Source organism: Oryx dammah, unplaced genomic scaffold (assembly GCF_014754425.2).
Source record: "Oryx dammah isolate SB20612 unplaced genomic scaffold, SCBI_Odam_1.1 HiC_scaffold_4, whole genome shotgun sequence".
In the NCBI taxonomy this organism is placed as follows: Eukaryota; Metazoa; Chordata; class Mammalia; order Artiodactyla; family Bovidae; genus Oryx; species Oryx dammah.
In genome coordinates this window covers 17,370,779-17,386,944 of record NW_024070188.1, presented here as the reverse complement: position 1 = coordinate 17,386,944, position 16,166 = coordinate 17,370,779, and the positions used below count along the sequence as shown (strand labels likewise).

The 16,166-nt window shown below is 37.8% G+C and overlaps 1 protein-coding gene across 2 annotated transcripts in view; it reads right to left on the bottom strand.

The window, feature by feature from the left end:
• The window catches only part of TBC1D32 (TBC1 domain family member 32), a 197,984-nt gene extending 182,544 nt beyond the window's left edge, over positions 1 to 15,440 (bottom strand). The window contains exons 1-4 of one of the 2 annotated variants that reach the window (XM_040239024.1): positions 15,270 to 15,440; positions 14,940 to 15,097; positions 5,972 to 6,133; positions 1,706 to 1,883 (exon numbers count right to left, since the gene is read on the bottom strand). In XM_040239024.1, the coding sequence (XP_040094958.1) occupies positions 1,706 to 1,883; positions 5,972 to 6,133; positions 14,940 to 15,094 (495 nt within the window). In that variant the 5' untranslated portion in view covers positions 15,095 to 15,097; positions 15,270 to 15,440. Of the gene's footprint in view, positions 1 to 1,705; positions 1,884 to 5,971; positions 6,134 to 14,939; positions 15,181 to 15,269 lie in introns of those variants that run through there. The other variant, XM_040239025.1, reaches the window with a different exon arrangement.
• Positions 15,441 to 16,166: the final 726 nt, after the last annotated feature.

The following is a 16,166-nucleotide window of genomic DNA, read 5'->3' as shown; positions in this document are numbered from 1 at the left end:
GGTCATGTATGGATGTGAGAGTTGGACTATAAAGAAAGCTGAGCGCCCAAAGAATTGATGCTTTTGAACTGTGGTGTTGGAGAAAACTCTTGAGAGTCCCTTGGAGTGCAAGGAGATCCAACCAGTCCATCCTGAAGGAGGTCAGTCCTGGGTGTTCATTGGAAGGACTGATGTTGAAGCTGAAACTCCAATACTTTTGCCACCTGATGCAAAGAACTGACTCATTAGAAAAGACCCTGATGCTGGCAAAGATTGAGGACAGGAGGAGAAGGGGCTGACAGAGGATGAGATGGTTGGATGGCATCACTGACTCAATAGACATGAGTTTGGGTGAACTCTGGGTTTGGTGATGGACAGGGAGGCCTGGAAGTGCTGTTGTTCATGGGGTCGCAGAGTCGGACAGGACTGAGCAACTGAACTGAACTGAATAACTAAGAAAGTATAACTTTATGAGTCCTCAGAGTTCTAAAGTTAGGTGTTTCTGTGCCTTTCCTTTCCAGAATGTCCTTGAAAAGTAGCAGTTCAGTAAACCTATTGAATAAGCCATCTGACTGCATTAAAGTGAACTAAAATCTCTATAGCCCACTCCTCTTTCAAAGAGTACATCAACAAGGGATGATTTGTAGCCACAACATGAAGAAAATTCACAACCTCTGTCACTTTCTCTATCACATCAGATAATTAACTGGACTCATAAAAATTTAAAGCTCCTGGTAAATAATGCAGTGATAACTTTTACATTCTGCCTTGACTAATTCCAAAGCCATTTTTCCTTCAAAAGAAAGAAAGTCAAAGTGAAGTCGCTCAGTCGTGCCCGACTCTTTGCGACTCCATGGATAGTAGCCTGCACCAAGCTCCTCCGTCCACGGGATTTTCAAGGCAAGAGTACTGGAGTGGGTTGCCATTTCCTTCAAAAGTGTAGTCTTAACTGCGATTAATATACATATATATTTCATGTCTCACCCAAACTTTCCATATCCCTTTTTGGTATGCATTTAGGATCTATGTTACAGTTATGTCCCTATGTTAGAACTAACTAGGTGAAAATGTTTTGCTAAAAATATCAGGTGGGATTCATATGAAGGTCAAACAGACTCCACGTGGCCTGAAACTTTCTGTATGGAAATCTATGGTGCATTCATGGGCTCTACTCCAACTAGTTTCCTTTGTTTTCTATTAGGACTAATCTAGACACTGGACTCTTCACTCTGTTGTAGCCAAATGACAAGGATTCCAATAAATAGGAAGGATAAAATATAAAGCTTCAAATCTTTGAACATAAAAATAAGCTTATGCTTTAAAAATAACAATTCATAGCAACTTTCATCTCCAGAAAATAAAGGAAATATTTTATCTCCATATCTCATCTATAGTGTAGTTAATATTTGATTAATAAGGATTAACTGGGAATAAGATCTTTTGTTTAACTAAAGATTAAGCAGATTGTTTCATTATTTTTTTATCCAAAATCTACCAGTTTATTTCATCTCATTAACAATTATTCAGATATCATTTGCTGTACATATAATTCTAGAAGATATTATTTCATGAACTAAATGTTTTATATCAGATTATGTTATTGCTTATTCTTCTGAATCTTAAAACTAGAAAGTAAAAAAACAAAATCTGGCTAATAAAGAATGTATTGAAGCTAATGATTATTAAACACCATTTCAAGACATAAAGGCAGAATTAAACAACACACCTGATTGAAGGACGAATCACTATCAGAGCAATTGTCTGTGCAATAACTACTGCTTTTCTCCTTTTGGATTTTTTTCTGCCTCTCTTGACTTCGTATTTCATCTTCTTCAAACTTGTTAATCATAGATTCCACCACTATCATCATGATGTTCTTCAGAGAATGAATCATCTCTTTGTATCTTTAAATTCAAAGCAATCTTTGTAAGAGAAAGACTATTAGCACAAATTAAAACATTCAACTAAATTAAACTTATTATTTTCTTCCATAAAGTCCCTCTAAGAATACAATCCTAAAAACAAAAGTCAGTTTTTCTGAAAGACCAAATGACACAACAGAATTCACACAATAGGAAAATAATTAATAGGAAATCTAAAATATGTTATTTCCCAAGTTTTTCCATCTGGTTACATGAACCAAGGCAGTAAAATTAACAGAACCCAAGGCACGAAGTTCCAAAGGCAGACTCCAGTAATTAGCAACAAAGTCAACTGCTAATATCAAACTACCAAAACCCAGCCTATATTACATGACACTTCTTTTTAAAATTTCTCTTTCTCTATTCTCCCTTCCTCTATTTTTACCTTCCCTTTTCACCTGCCTATAATTTGTATCTATAGGCATCCATCACCACAATGAGAACCAAATAGGAATTAAAGTATCAGTGGATCCTTTCAAATAGAGAAACCACTATCAGAGATGTTAAGAAAAGGATTCCTAAACTTTAGTAAAATTTTGAAATGGATAATTTCTAAGATCCATTTTAGCTCTCTGGGTCTATCTATCTATTTTTTAAAAAAACTTGTAATAAATTTCTCCATTTATTAAGTGCAAACTCTCAAACACCCATACTAACATTAAACTAAGATGCTCCAAAACCCTACAGATAGAATTTTAGAGCTAGATGGAAATATAAATATAATCTAGTCTACCCTTTATTTTATAAATGAGGAATATGATATGCGTACTACTGAAATTTCTATACTTAAAAAGGCAAAAATTAAAAGCAACAAGGCATGAAGATTTAAATAAAGACAGTGAATAAAATGGGCTTCCCTGGTGGCTCAGACATTAAAGTAAATAAAACACTAAATTTGAAATCAGAAAACTTGGATTGGAGTCCTTACTACTTTACCTGCAAGCTCTATCATTATAAATAAGTCTCTTTTTTCTTAACTATACATGAGAAAAAGAAAACAATCTAGGACTTTCCTAGTGGCACAGTGGATAGGAATCCTCTTCCCAATGCAGGAGACGGGGGTTCAATCACTGGTCCCAGAGGATTCCATATGCTGCGGAGAGACTAAGACCATGCACCACAACTTCGAGCCTGCTAGCTGCAACTACTAAACCCATGTACTACTGAAGGCTGCACGTTCTAAGGCCACGAGCCACCAACTACGGAAGCCCATGAGCCTAGAGCCTGTACTCCACAACAACAGAAGCAACCTCAACGGGAAGCCTGCACACTGCAACAAAGAGCAGCCCCTACTCACCGCAACTAAAGAAAGCCCAGGCGCAACAAAGACTCAGTGCAACCAAAAAATAAAAATAAAAAATACAATCTAGGAGCACTCTTCTATTTACTAGATGGGATGCTGCCAACTCATGAATCACTGAATAAAGGCACTTAGAGCTTTAAATTAAACACACACACACACACAATCAAGCTGATCTAGTTCACATGGTCATAGCAAGAAATAAATAAGAGTATATATCTGAAAGTTCTTTGAAAATATAAAGCATGATAAAACATATGTCCATTGCTATCATTATAATAATGCAAATAAATCAGAAAATAAGCACAGAAACTTCCATTTCTTTATATCCTGGTTAGTAGGTCATTTTAACTACATAAATCTAAGAAAGGATAGGTAAGGTACTCTCCCATAGAAGTAATAAAATCATTCTGGGGGATTTGGATAAAAATAGTAGGCTGAGATTTTAAAGTTTAAAGAAATTTTAAAATATATTTTAAATTATATATTATATATATTATACAGCATCAAATACATGATTTCTATATGCAACTTATACATTATATGTTTAATAATGTTATTTAATAATGTATAATTACATATTATATAACTATAAATAGAATATACATATAGCTATACATGTATATATTTTTAAAGTCTCAGAAATTATGAGAAAATACAAAAATACTGTACAAAAATAAGAATAGATTAGGAACAATACAGAGGGAAAACACTACAGAAAAGAACTACAATAGAAGTGAGAAGCAGCCCAGGGAAAATTCAAGTTTAAAAGTTTATAAAGAGCAAGAAGGATAACACAACACCGTTAATCAACTATAATCCAATATAAAATAATCTTTTTTAAAAAGGCAAGAAGAAATTGAATTCTAAGACACTCTTTAGACTAACTGGTGAAGTACATATAGGAACTGAGTTAGGAGGCCCCAGCTTCCTCCTTAACACATTCCAAGCACCAAGAAACAGGGAAGTATAACAATGTCCTGGTAGCAATCAATAGCTATCCACCACAGCTGCACTCCCTTTCCACAGTAACTGGACTGTATAGCTGGGCACAGAAGTGAACTACACTCCCCAGACTCCATTCCAGTTAGGTATAGCCATGTGAACATATAAACTCCTATCCCCTTAAATCTTACGATAGAGTGGGACTTCCCAGGTGGCACAGTAGAAAAGGTCTGCTTGCTAATGCAGGGAACATGGGTTCGATCCCTGGGTCAGTAAGATGCCACAGAGCAACTAAGCCTGTGTGCCACAACTACTCAGCCTGTGCTGTAGAGTCCACGAGCAGCAACTACTGAAGTCTATTTGCAACCAGAGAAGGCACTGCAAGGAGAAGCCCATGCACCACAACAAAGAGCAGCCCTGGCTTCCTGCAACTAGAGAAAGCTTGAGTGCAGCAAAGATCCAATGTAGTCAAAAATAAATGAAACTGTTTTTTTAAAAAGCCTACAACATATTGATTTAAAGGAAAATAAAAGTAAATCTCAATAACTTACAGGGTAAGGGTAATTAAAATCCATAAAGTTTCATTTCAGACATATTTTCTCCAAAAAATATAAATTTTTTGAAAACACACAAACATGAATTATTCTGCAAGACATATCAGCAAACTAGCTAAAGGAAGACAGAATAAACAACAAAAAAAAACCACTAGAGAGTAAGGCCCTCATTATCAACAGCTAAACAAACTGGAACTCAGTAGCAACTGTAGGTTTGGAAAAAGCCTAGGACAGAATATGGACACCACTGAGAAGATTTCTTCATAGTCCAAGAAGTTAAAAAAGAAAATGCTCTAAGAGGCAGTGAAAAAACCAAATCAATTAACAATGCAAATAAACACTGTGAGTACTTCCACTTATATATATGAGATTATATTAACATGATAGAGCTTACAAATGAATTGTTTCATGTGCAAATACCACCTCTATCTAAAAAACAGATATTAAAATGTTTAAGAAAGCAATTTGAATTATTACAGTAAAATTTTTTTTAATAACTGTACTATTACATTATCCCTAAGTAGTTTCTGAAGAAACACACGCACACACACAAAAAAAGAAAATAATACTCTGTACAACTTAAAATCTTTCATCTGTGGTTCACAAAGAGCACATCCATTAAGACATTTAAAATCTTTGTGAGGTAATTATTATTACATTAATTTTACACATGAGTGAACTAAAATGCAAGAAAATTAAATGCCTTAACCAGAGATAAAAAGTAATTACTAAATACATTTTTAGTAATACTTAGATAGCCTAAATATCCCATGTAAAACTCTGCTTTTAGCATTAAAAATTTCCATTTTCTGACTAAGAGTTTTAGTCCTCCTTTTAGAATATTTAATGGTATTGCCATAAATAGACTATTAAGAATTATAATAAAGAGGGTTTCCCTTACCTGTGGTTTCACTTTCCACAGTTTCAGTTATTAAATGGAAAATGCCAGAAATGAACACTAAGTTTTAAATTGTGTGCAGTTCTGAATAGGTGATGAAATCTCTCAGTCCTGCCCAGCATGTGAACCATCCCTTTATCCAGCCCTGCCTGGTAGTCCCTTAGTACCCATTTAGCCTATCAGATCGACTGGTCAAGTCATCCTTATTTTACTTAAAGCTGAGTGGAAGAGTGGCATGATCTGACTCATTGGTTTAAAGAATCATTCTGGCTGCTGAGAGAAAAAGAGACTGCAGAAGACATGGGTTAAGGGTGCTTCCAAGGAGCCCTGTTGAGAGAAATCTACTTTAAAATATTATTGTGGGCATACTCACTCTTTAGATTCCTGAGTTCTTTTAGTAACATGCTGTACAACTGTGTCATAGCCAAATTCCTCACCCTGATTCTGATCAGATGTCCATTTTTCCATTTCTTCTTCAATCATAGACCCCAAAGTGTTGCATATATACTGTCTAAGGTACTTTACAAATTCATAGCTGAAACAAATATTTGAAAAATAAATGCAGCAAATATCATGAATTCATCTATCAACCATACCCAGAAAAAAATGTTAGCACAGAAAAGATCTGTAACATAATGAGATTTCTTACCTTACTCTAGGATTAAATTAGTTATTCATCCCAAATCATTCAGCTAATCTAAAATTTTGTTGTTTGGTTGTTTTTTTTTTTTTTCTGAGAAAACTGGCAAAATTCACATTTAAAAATGACAATGGTGGATAGCAAACTTAGGGACCAACACAAACTTTAATGGGTTAGGACCTTTCCATGCTTTGTTATAGTTTGCATGTGATGTTTAAGCATAGGGAAAGCAGTTGTTAGACTTTTATAATTGTTCAAGTTGATGAAGAAAACCACATTAGAATAGCAGTAATTATAAAAGAATTAATAGGAAAAGGTTAAGCTCCAATCATCAGAAGTTTTTTCCATATTTGGAAACTGTGTACATTTTGAACTGCCCAAAATTTCCCATAATCAGCTTTTGCCTATGTTCACAAAAAAGAAGCATCTCAGAAAATCCAACACATTGGACATTTTCCTTCATACTTTTAGGGTGATGCCAACATGAAAATCCATTTGCTAACTCACAACAATATAGCAAACATCAGAGGGCAAGAGTTCCAAAAGTGGGTAATTATTTTATGAAACACATTTAGTAAAAGTAAAGAGCAATGGTTGTAATTAATATCATGATTTTAAATGGTTTAAAAAGTTTTTTTGGTCTCTTAAATGACAAAGATAATTTAGAACAGGTCATTTTTGTAAATGCCACTATGTTCAAGACTTGTAGTTTGTATATATACCTGTACAATGAGCCTTGCACAGAAGCTCAAGGAGAACCTGAATAATTTTCTTCAACTTAAGCCCATCATAGTATCCAGCATACAGTCTTCAGTTTAATATTTATGAAGAGATTGTATGTCCGCTAAGAAACAGCCATCTTACCCAGGTAGCCAAGGGATCTCATTTTCAATTTTCACTGCTTTTGACTGAGATTTCCTGCCCTGCCCATTTCCCCTGAGCTCTGAACAAACTGCTGCTTCCCTGGAATCTCTATGTCTGCTTCAGAAATGTAAGTGGCAGCCCTGCCATAGACAGTTCAGGCCCCAAAAGACAAGTAGAGATATTTATTATGAAACATGTAATATTACAGAAAAAGTACAAGCTCAGAGTCAAAACAGCCTGAATGCCAGCTCCAGCTGGTAAACTCTAGCTGGAGTGGCCTGGAACAAATCTGTTTTCTCTTTTGAAATTTGGAAACAATGTCTACTTCATTCCTAGACAAGAAACCAAATTTAAAAAGATTCTTCACTCTCATAGCTTCAATTTCAGATTCAACACAAACAAGTAATTTCTTCAGCTCTTCCTTCAGCCAAAATGTCTCCCCAGAACAAAGGCACACCTGTTACTATACAGGCACACCCCATTTTATTGCACCTTACTGGACTTCACAGATATTTGAGTTTTTAACAGACAAGATCTGTGGCAACCCTGTGTCAGAGCAAGTCTATCAGCAGCAAGAACATTTACTCACTTTGTGTCTCTGTCACATTTTGGTAATTCTCACAGTATTTCAAACTTTTTCATTATTATTATATTTGTTATGGCAATCTGTCAACAGTAACCTTTGATTTTACTACTGCTGCTGCTGCTGCTAAGTCGCTTCAGTCATGTCCGACTCTGTGCGACCCCATAGATGGCAGCCCAGCAGGCTCCCCCGTCCCTGGGATTCTCCAGGCAAGAACACTGAAGTGGGTTGCCATTTCCTTCTCCAATGTACGAAAGTGAAAAGTGAAAGTGAAGTTGCTCAGTGAAGTTGCCCACCAGGCTCCCCTGTCCATGGGATCTTCCAGGCAAGAGTACTGGAGTGGGGTGCCATTGCCTTCTCCAGCTACAACTTGCTAAAGGCTCAGATACGGTACTTCTAGCAATAACATATTTTTAAATTAATGTATGTGCTTTTTTTAACACAACTCTACTGCACAGTTAATAGGCTACAGTGTAGTGTAAACATAACCTTTATATAAAAAAAGGAAACACCCCCCAAAAAATCAATGACTTGCTTTACTATAATACTTGCTTCATTTCAGTGGTCTGGAACCAAACATACAATATCTCTGAGGTACACCAGTATATTAACTACCTATTGGACAAGGCTACTTTGTTTTATCCCCATATCAATCAGCACAACCTCTACCAAATCTTTCATCCTATCTACTGGCTGCAAGCCATGTTCTCCTCTGACATATCTTTGTTAATGGTACCATCCTTCAATCGGGTATCTGTGTATAGCCTCAAACAATCTTCTCCATTACATCTCAGATCTAACTAGTTAGCAAATGCTATAATTACGCAAATTCTTCTTCTATAACTTTCCTTTCCCACTGCCACCAGATTAATGCGCATATTTTTGTAACTGTAGCTAAACAAATACAATGGCCCTCATAAGTCATCCTATCAGTGGTTCTTGAAGTATAACATGAATAAGAATCACCAGAAGGGCGTATTAAAACACAAATTGTCGGGCCCCACTCTCAGAGCCTCAATTCAGGCACACTGTGGGCCCAGGTCTTCACATTGCTCAAGAGTTCCCAGGCGATTCTGAGGCAGATGCCGAAGCCGCTGGTCCTACGACTGATACTTGAGAATCACTGACCTAGACAGATTCTGTACTCAGGTGACTTTTAAACTAGCCTAAATTTCTTGGAGCTTTGATCAGCAAATTCCTACAATGTTGTGTTGTTTCTGGTGTACCTGCTGCACGCTCAGTCACTTAAATTGTGTCTGACTCTTTGTGACCCCATGGACTGTAGCCTGCCAGGTTCCTCTGTTTATGGGATTCTCCAGGCAAGAATACTGGAGTGGGTTGCCATGCCCTTCTCCAGGGGATCTTCCCAACCCAGGGATCAAACCCATGTCTCTTACATCTCCTGCAACGGTAGGCAGGTTCTTTACCACTAGTGCCACCTGGCAACTCACCCCTTTAGTACAATGAAGTGAATTTCTGACATTTTAAATTTTTATTTCAGAATATACACAATTGTATTATTATAAGGAAAAAAATATATAAAACATCCAGTACAAGTTTGTTCCAGGAAATCATCCTCTTAGCTACTATAAACAGAATTTTTTTGATCAGATTAGAAAAAGTATCAGTAATGATTTATCTTAAAAACATAACTTATTAACTTATGAATTATAATACTGATATGTGGAAGTCTTAAAACAGATAATGTTCCAGGATTTATAGGATTATAGGATTTATTATATGATAAACAACTTGATATATTAGTATATAAAAGATTATATACTGAAAAAAAGAATGAATATTTGACACTACCTACAACCTTTTAGGTCAAAGAATAAGCCTCTGAATCATGATGTGAGTGCTCAGTCACTCAGTCTTGTCCAACTCTGCAACACCTTAAACTGTAGCCCACCAGTCTCCTCTGTCAGTGGGATTTTTCAGGCAAGAATGCTGGAGTGGGCTGCCATTTTCTCCTCCAGGAGATCTTCCGAACCCAGGGATCAAACTCCTCCATCTCCTTCATTAGCCAGCTGATTCTTTAACACTGGGCTACCTGGGCTTGGCCTGAATCATGATGAATAGTTATTAAATGCATAATTAATTATTGAAGCACACATATAATTCTTAGCTATTTCTCTATGCAGGGGTAACACTCTACATAATGGATGTTTTCCTGAAGTAACCACTTAAACACACTAGAGTTCACTAATTTAGAAAATCACTGGTAGATTCTTCTGTAAAACCAAAAATAAAGCCAATTCAATAAATATTGTGTTCCTTCTCTATCACACTAAAAATATGCCAGATTAGAGGGCCACAAAGATGAACACCTATATTAAAGACTGCTACAATCATGAGGGTTGCCAAGTATTTTATAGAGAGCTAACTAGTGAGCAATTCTCACTGAAAGGCAAGTAAGTAAGCTCCAACTCAGGCTTCCCGGGTGGCACTAAGGGTGAAGAATCCACTTGCCAATGCAGGAGACATAAGAGATGTGGGTTTGATCCCTGGGTTGGAAAGATCCCCTGTAGGAGGGCATGGAAACCGGCTCAAGTATTCTTGCATAGAGAATCCCATGGACATTGGAGCCTGGTGTGCTATAGCCCAGAGGGTCGCAAAGAGTTGGACATAGCTAAAGCAACTTAGCATGCATGCATGCTCTACTCTGAGGTTCTCAATGCTGCTGTATATTAGAATCACCTAGAGAGCTTTTAAAGAGATGGGAATACCAGACCACCTGACCTGCTCCCTGAGAAATCTGTACGCAGGTCAGAAAGCAACAGTTAGAACTCAACATGGAACAACAGACTGGTTCCAAATCAGGAAAGGAGTACGTCAAGGCTGTATATTATCACCCTGCTTATTTAACTTCTATGCAGAGTACATCATGAGAAACGCTGGGCTAGATGAAGCACAAGCTGGAATCAAGACTGCCGGGAGAAATATCAATAACCTCAGATATGCAGATGACACCACCCTTATGGCAGAAAGTGAGGAAGAACTAAAGAGCCTCTTAATGAAAGTGAAAGAGGAGAGTGAAACAGTGGGCTTAAAGCTCAACATTCAGAAAACGAAGATCGTGGCATCTGGTCCCATCACTTCACAACAAATAGATGAGGAAGCAATGGAAATAGTGATTGACTTTATTTTGGGGGGCTCCAAAATCACTGCAGATGGTGACTGCAGCCAGGAAATTAAAAGACGCTTGCTCCTTGGAAGGAAAGTTATGACCAACCTAGACAGCATATTAAAAAGCAGAGACATTACTTTGCCAACAAAGGTCCATCTAGTCAAAGATATGGTTTTTCCAGTAGTCATGTATGGATGTGAGATTTGGACTATAAAGAAAGCTGAGCACTGAAGAATTGATGCTTTTGAACCGTGGTGTTGGAGAAGACTCTTGAGAGTCCCTTGGACTGCAAGGAGATCCAACCAGTCCATCCTAAAGGAAATCAGTCCTGAATATTCATTGGAAGGACTGATGCTGAAGCGAAACTCCAATACTTTGACCACCTGATTCGAAGAACTGACTCATTCGAAAAGACCCTGATGCTGGGAAAGAATGAAGCGGGGGGAAGGGGATGACAGAGGATAAGATGGTTGGATGACATCACTGACTCAATGGACATGAGTTTTAGTAAACTCTGGGAGTTGGTGATGGACAGGGAGGCCTGGTGTGCTGCAGTTCATGGGGTCACAAAGAGTCAGACACGACTGAGCGACTGAACTGAACTGAGACAGCTTTTATGAAAAATACCTAGGCCAGGCCTCCACCACTCCCCCTCTACCAAACTCCCCAGAAATCATGATATATTTATGGTTAAGGTTCATCATCAGTATTTTTTTAAATGAACTCCAATCAATCCTACTCTAGTCAAGATTGAAAACCAAGGATTTTTTCTTTTTTAATAGGAAGTCAATCTGAGTGTAAAAATTTATAAATACGTACATGTATAATCAAAGCAATGTCTTCTCCCCTACAGCTCTCTTCTCTTCAGGGCTCAATTCCTAGCTGCTAGTTTCAAAGAAAAGAAAGGAAGCCTGGATCTTTTAGAGAACATGTACAGTTTTGAGTAAAAAAAGTTTTTTAAAGGCTATGGAAAGCATAGATTAGGGCAGCTGCATGTGGAGCAAATCTTCAGTAAGGCTGTTCTGCCTATACAATGACTTCTCAAATGACTGCATTTTCCCCTTGTCACTTTATTATATTACCTGATATTCTATCATTCATGGACTCAATTCTCTTAACGGTCATCATCTTACAAAAATGCCAATAGCCTAGAGATACTGGTTTCCCCTGTTCATCTATTTATCAAGATTATTTTTCTTGCTAATACATCAAGACATCAGGCAGATTTAAGGAACTAATGTTCTGATAGTGGAGATGGGATGACATAATTCTGATATATAATATGAAACACTTTGGATGGCAATATATACCTAAGTGACTTGAGGACATTTAAAGTTCAAGGAGAGTTTGTCAGTGAGTAGAAAGATAAATCAAGATGAGTACCTGGACTGACAGGATCTCATCAAACTCTAAGATTGTAAAATGGTATGAAAACACCAAACACAAGCATCTCCTCCTCTCTGCTTCTTCATAAGGACTTTCTTCCTCCTAAGACAAAGATCCTAGGCTAGTGCAGCTAACACATGCATTTTGCTATCTGTACTTGTAAGACTACAAGTGACTCAAACTATTTTTAGAATTCTAAATTGTACTTTTAAGACTACAAACTTGCTATAATTTGATTGTGTCTGGGTTTTTCCAGGTCGGCCACAAGTAAATCAAATAGCAAACCTTAATGATGCAAGTTAATCAGCAGGCATTTAATCTATCTAACAAACTGCTGAAGACGAGTTGACATTATTACAATAGTAATTGCACTGCTGAGAAGAACCATAATGATTCCATTTTAACTTGAAAAGCATTTAAAAACTGATACAGCTAAAGCAATACTTATAGGCAAATGTGTAGCCTTAAATACTTACATTTAAAAAAAAGAAGAAGAAGAAAAGGTGCTGTAAATAAAGGAGCTAAATAAACATTCATCACAAATTTTAAAGTTTCCCAGGAAGGGAAAAAACAGCAGAAATTTTACAAACTATCAAATAAATACATAATAGAAAGGAAAATCAAAGCTAACAGCTAGTTCTTTGAAAAGACTAATAAAGTTGATAAACCTCTAGCAGAATAGATGAAGAACAAAGGAGGAAAGACACAAATTTTTAAAAAAGAATAAAAAATATTATGTTTCAAAAAAGTAATAGGAAAAAAAAAAAGTAATAGGATGTTAAGTTAAGGGCTTCCCTGGTGGCTCAATGGTAAAGAATTCACCTGCAATGCAGGAGACATGGCTTCCAACCCTGGTTGGGAAGATCCCTTGGAAAAGGAAATGGCAATCCACTCCAATATTCTTGCCTAGGAAATCCCACAGACACAGGAGCCTGGTGGGCTATAGTACATGGGGTTGCAGAAGAGTCAGACATGGCCTAGTAACTAAACAACATTAGAATATTAACAAAAACTTTTATACAGATAAGTTTGAAAATCTAGATTAAATAGATAAATTCCCAGAATATGATCCTAACAAAAACTCAATAATTTAAAAATATTTTAAAGAAGTATTTGTGTGTGAACTAAAAAACAGAAATTAAACCCCAAATTTAATGCTTGATGTGGCTCTGTTTGAGGCAAATCAGTATTACATGATTATAAAAGACATTAACGACCAAATCTGAATTTGAGAAAGTTGCAATTTTCTTATATTCTGTTTAAGTAATGAATCAATAGCTAACCAATAAAAGCTGGTCTCTGGTATCTCCTGGAGAGGGCAATGGCAACCCACTCCAGTACTCTTGCCTGGAAAATCCCAGGGAAGGGGGAGCCTAGTGGGCTGCCGTCTATGGGGTCGCACACAGTTGGACACGACTGAAGCGACTTAGCAGCAGCAGCAGCTGGTATATCCAAAATAAAGAATATTATCATGCAATATCAACTATCAGTAGTAGACTTAATGAAGAAATAAAAAATCATGAAATACAAAAGAAACCATATGTATAACGAGAAATACTAACAAAAAACTCCTCCCACACTTCTTAAAACTTTCTTGAGAATCGGGAGAAAACTGTAATGTTCTCCAAAAAACTGCAAATAAACACAAATTTTTGCACAGAATATTAAAAGGGCTCAAGGATCTCCTGATGCCCACATAAAAGCAGGTAGGAATTCTAGATAAGAATTTCAGAGCACCCAAAAGTCAGTAAAGCTAACAAAACAAGAAAAAATGTTAAATGCCATCCTCTTGAGAGCAAACTGAATCAAAAATATTACTACTAATAATAAATTGAGGCACCTGGAGTAAATTTTCACTGGAGAGGCTTAAATTATACATATGAATCAAAAGAAAAAATACACATCTCTAAAGAAACACACTTGTCAAGATTTATCGCAAATGATATATCTCTCATTAAACTTCCTACCTACTGCTTCCAACCTAGAACACGCTGTACCTTATCGAAATCCCTCATATCCCTGACATGTATCACAGACTTCTGAGTATGCGCCTTCTCCCTTCGTAGGCACTTTCGATATACCGTGAGCTTCCCTGGTGGCTCAGTGGCAAATAATCCGCCTGTCAAGCAGGAGACACAGGTTCAATCCTTGGGTTGGGAAGATCCCATGGAGAAGGAAATAGCAACCAACTCCAGTAGTCTTGCCTGGGAAACCATGGACAGGAGAGCCTTGTGGGCTACACTGTATGGGCTCGCAAAGAGTAAACAAACAACAACAAAGCTTTTCCACAAGAAATTAATCTCTCGCGTATTCCTGCAGTGCTCAGAAGCCAAAATTGGTGCAGCCACTGAAATATCAGATCAGCAATGAAACAAGGATCTTGTGAACTCAAAGCTTTAGAGGTACAGTGACAGAAACCACTTGTAACCGAACTATTCTTAAGCGAACAAGAATAATTTACAACAAGAATAATTTACAATAATTTACTATGTTGCCCAGGAGAAAAAATATATATAATTAGGATATGTCGGTCACGTCATTAAAAACACAGGGGAAGCAGAAAGTTTGGAAAATAAGAATAAAAAATAAATTCGGTATCTGAGTAAATAAACGAAAACGTAAACCTCCAACTTGGACGCTGTTTTGACAACAATCATATAACATTCTTTATCCAACTGCATTTAGACCTTTTCTGGATCAGCTGATTTGTTTGCTTAAAACATCAGAAGGAATTTTACTTGTGAAAATTTTCATCAGTTTCCTCCAGATGTAAGAGGATCTCCTCGGCGCACTCCAGGGAGGGAGCACCCGTGATTTTCTCCTTCACGCTCTGGAACAACTGCCGCAACATCGCCTGCAGCATCGCTTCGTCCTCACCGGAGAAGTGAGCCATTCTCTGTCAAAATCAACGTCCACGCCCGTTACCGAGGGTCCCAGCGAACGCCGCGCCCCGCGCACGCGCGTTCCCACTCAGCAGCCGACGTACAGCGCCGTTCCCCGGGAGACCGCGGCTGGCGCTCAGGGGCGGGCCCTCGGCTGCCGGCGCGTCGTTCAGGAAAGCAACTTACCTTGCGTTGGGGAAGCAAGAATCCTTGACTTCCCACCTTTGGCACTCGTCGCTTTTTTACCAACAGAATTCAAGCTGCCCCGATTAACGGCAAAAAAGAGATTCCAAAGTCTCTGCGGGTGGGCCTGACGGCGGGACGTCAGCGCTACGCGTGACGTCAGCGCGTTGACGTGACGAATCCCTACGTGAGAGTGAGTGAGGCTTGACAACCTGCCTGGGCACCAACAGAAGTTTTAGGTGCGCTACTTGAAAAGGTTGTAGGTGGCAGGGAAAAGAGAGTGCGAAGAGAAAGGGGTCAATAAAAGAAAGTAATTGAAGTGAAACTGAAAGCATCTTGAAAAGTTTTAATCGAGTGAATGGTATTAAAGTGTTGCAATGCTTTCTCCTTCAAACAGCTAACATCCGTTGACTCCTTACCAATCATCTTGCTAGGAACTATGGAGAAGAGGACACTTCACAGTCTAACAGATAAGGAGTCAGCGATTGCAAAACAGTGTAATTTAGTGTTATGCTAGAGAAATGCACCACGTAGGTGCTGGAAAAAAAACCCAAATCACCTATTAACCCTAAGGAGGAGTCAAGGAAAGAACTAAAGAGAATATAAACTGGACGTGCAGAGGGTAGGGGCCTGAGAAAGTGTAGCATATTCCAGTACTTGAATTTGTAGAATTAGAAAGAGGAGGTGAGAAGTCTGTAGAAGTAAAAGGGACACATAACAAAGGGTCATATTTGGCACTTTCAAGGGATTAGAGATCCAACCAGTCCATCCTAAAGAAAATCAGTTCTGAATAGACAATGGAAGAGCTGATGCTGACGCTGAAGCTCCAATAGTTAGGCCACCTGATGCGAAGAACTGACTCATTGGGAACGAGCGTGATCCGGGAAAAGATTGAAGGCG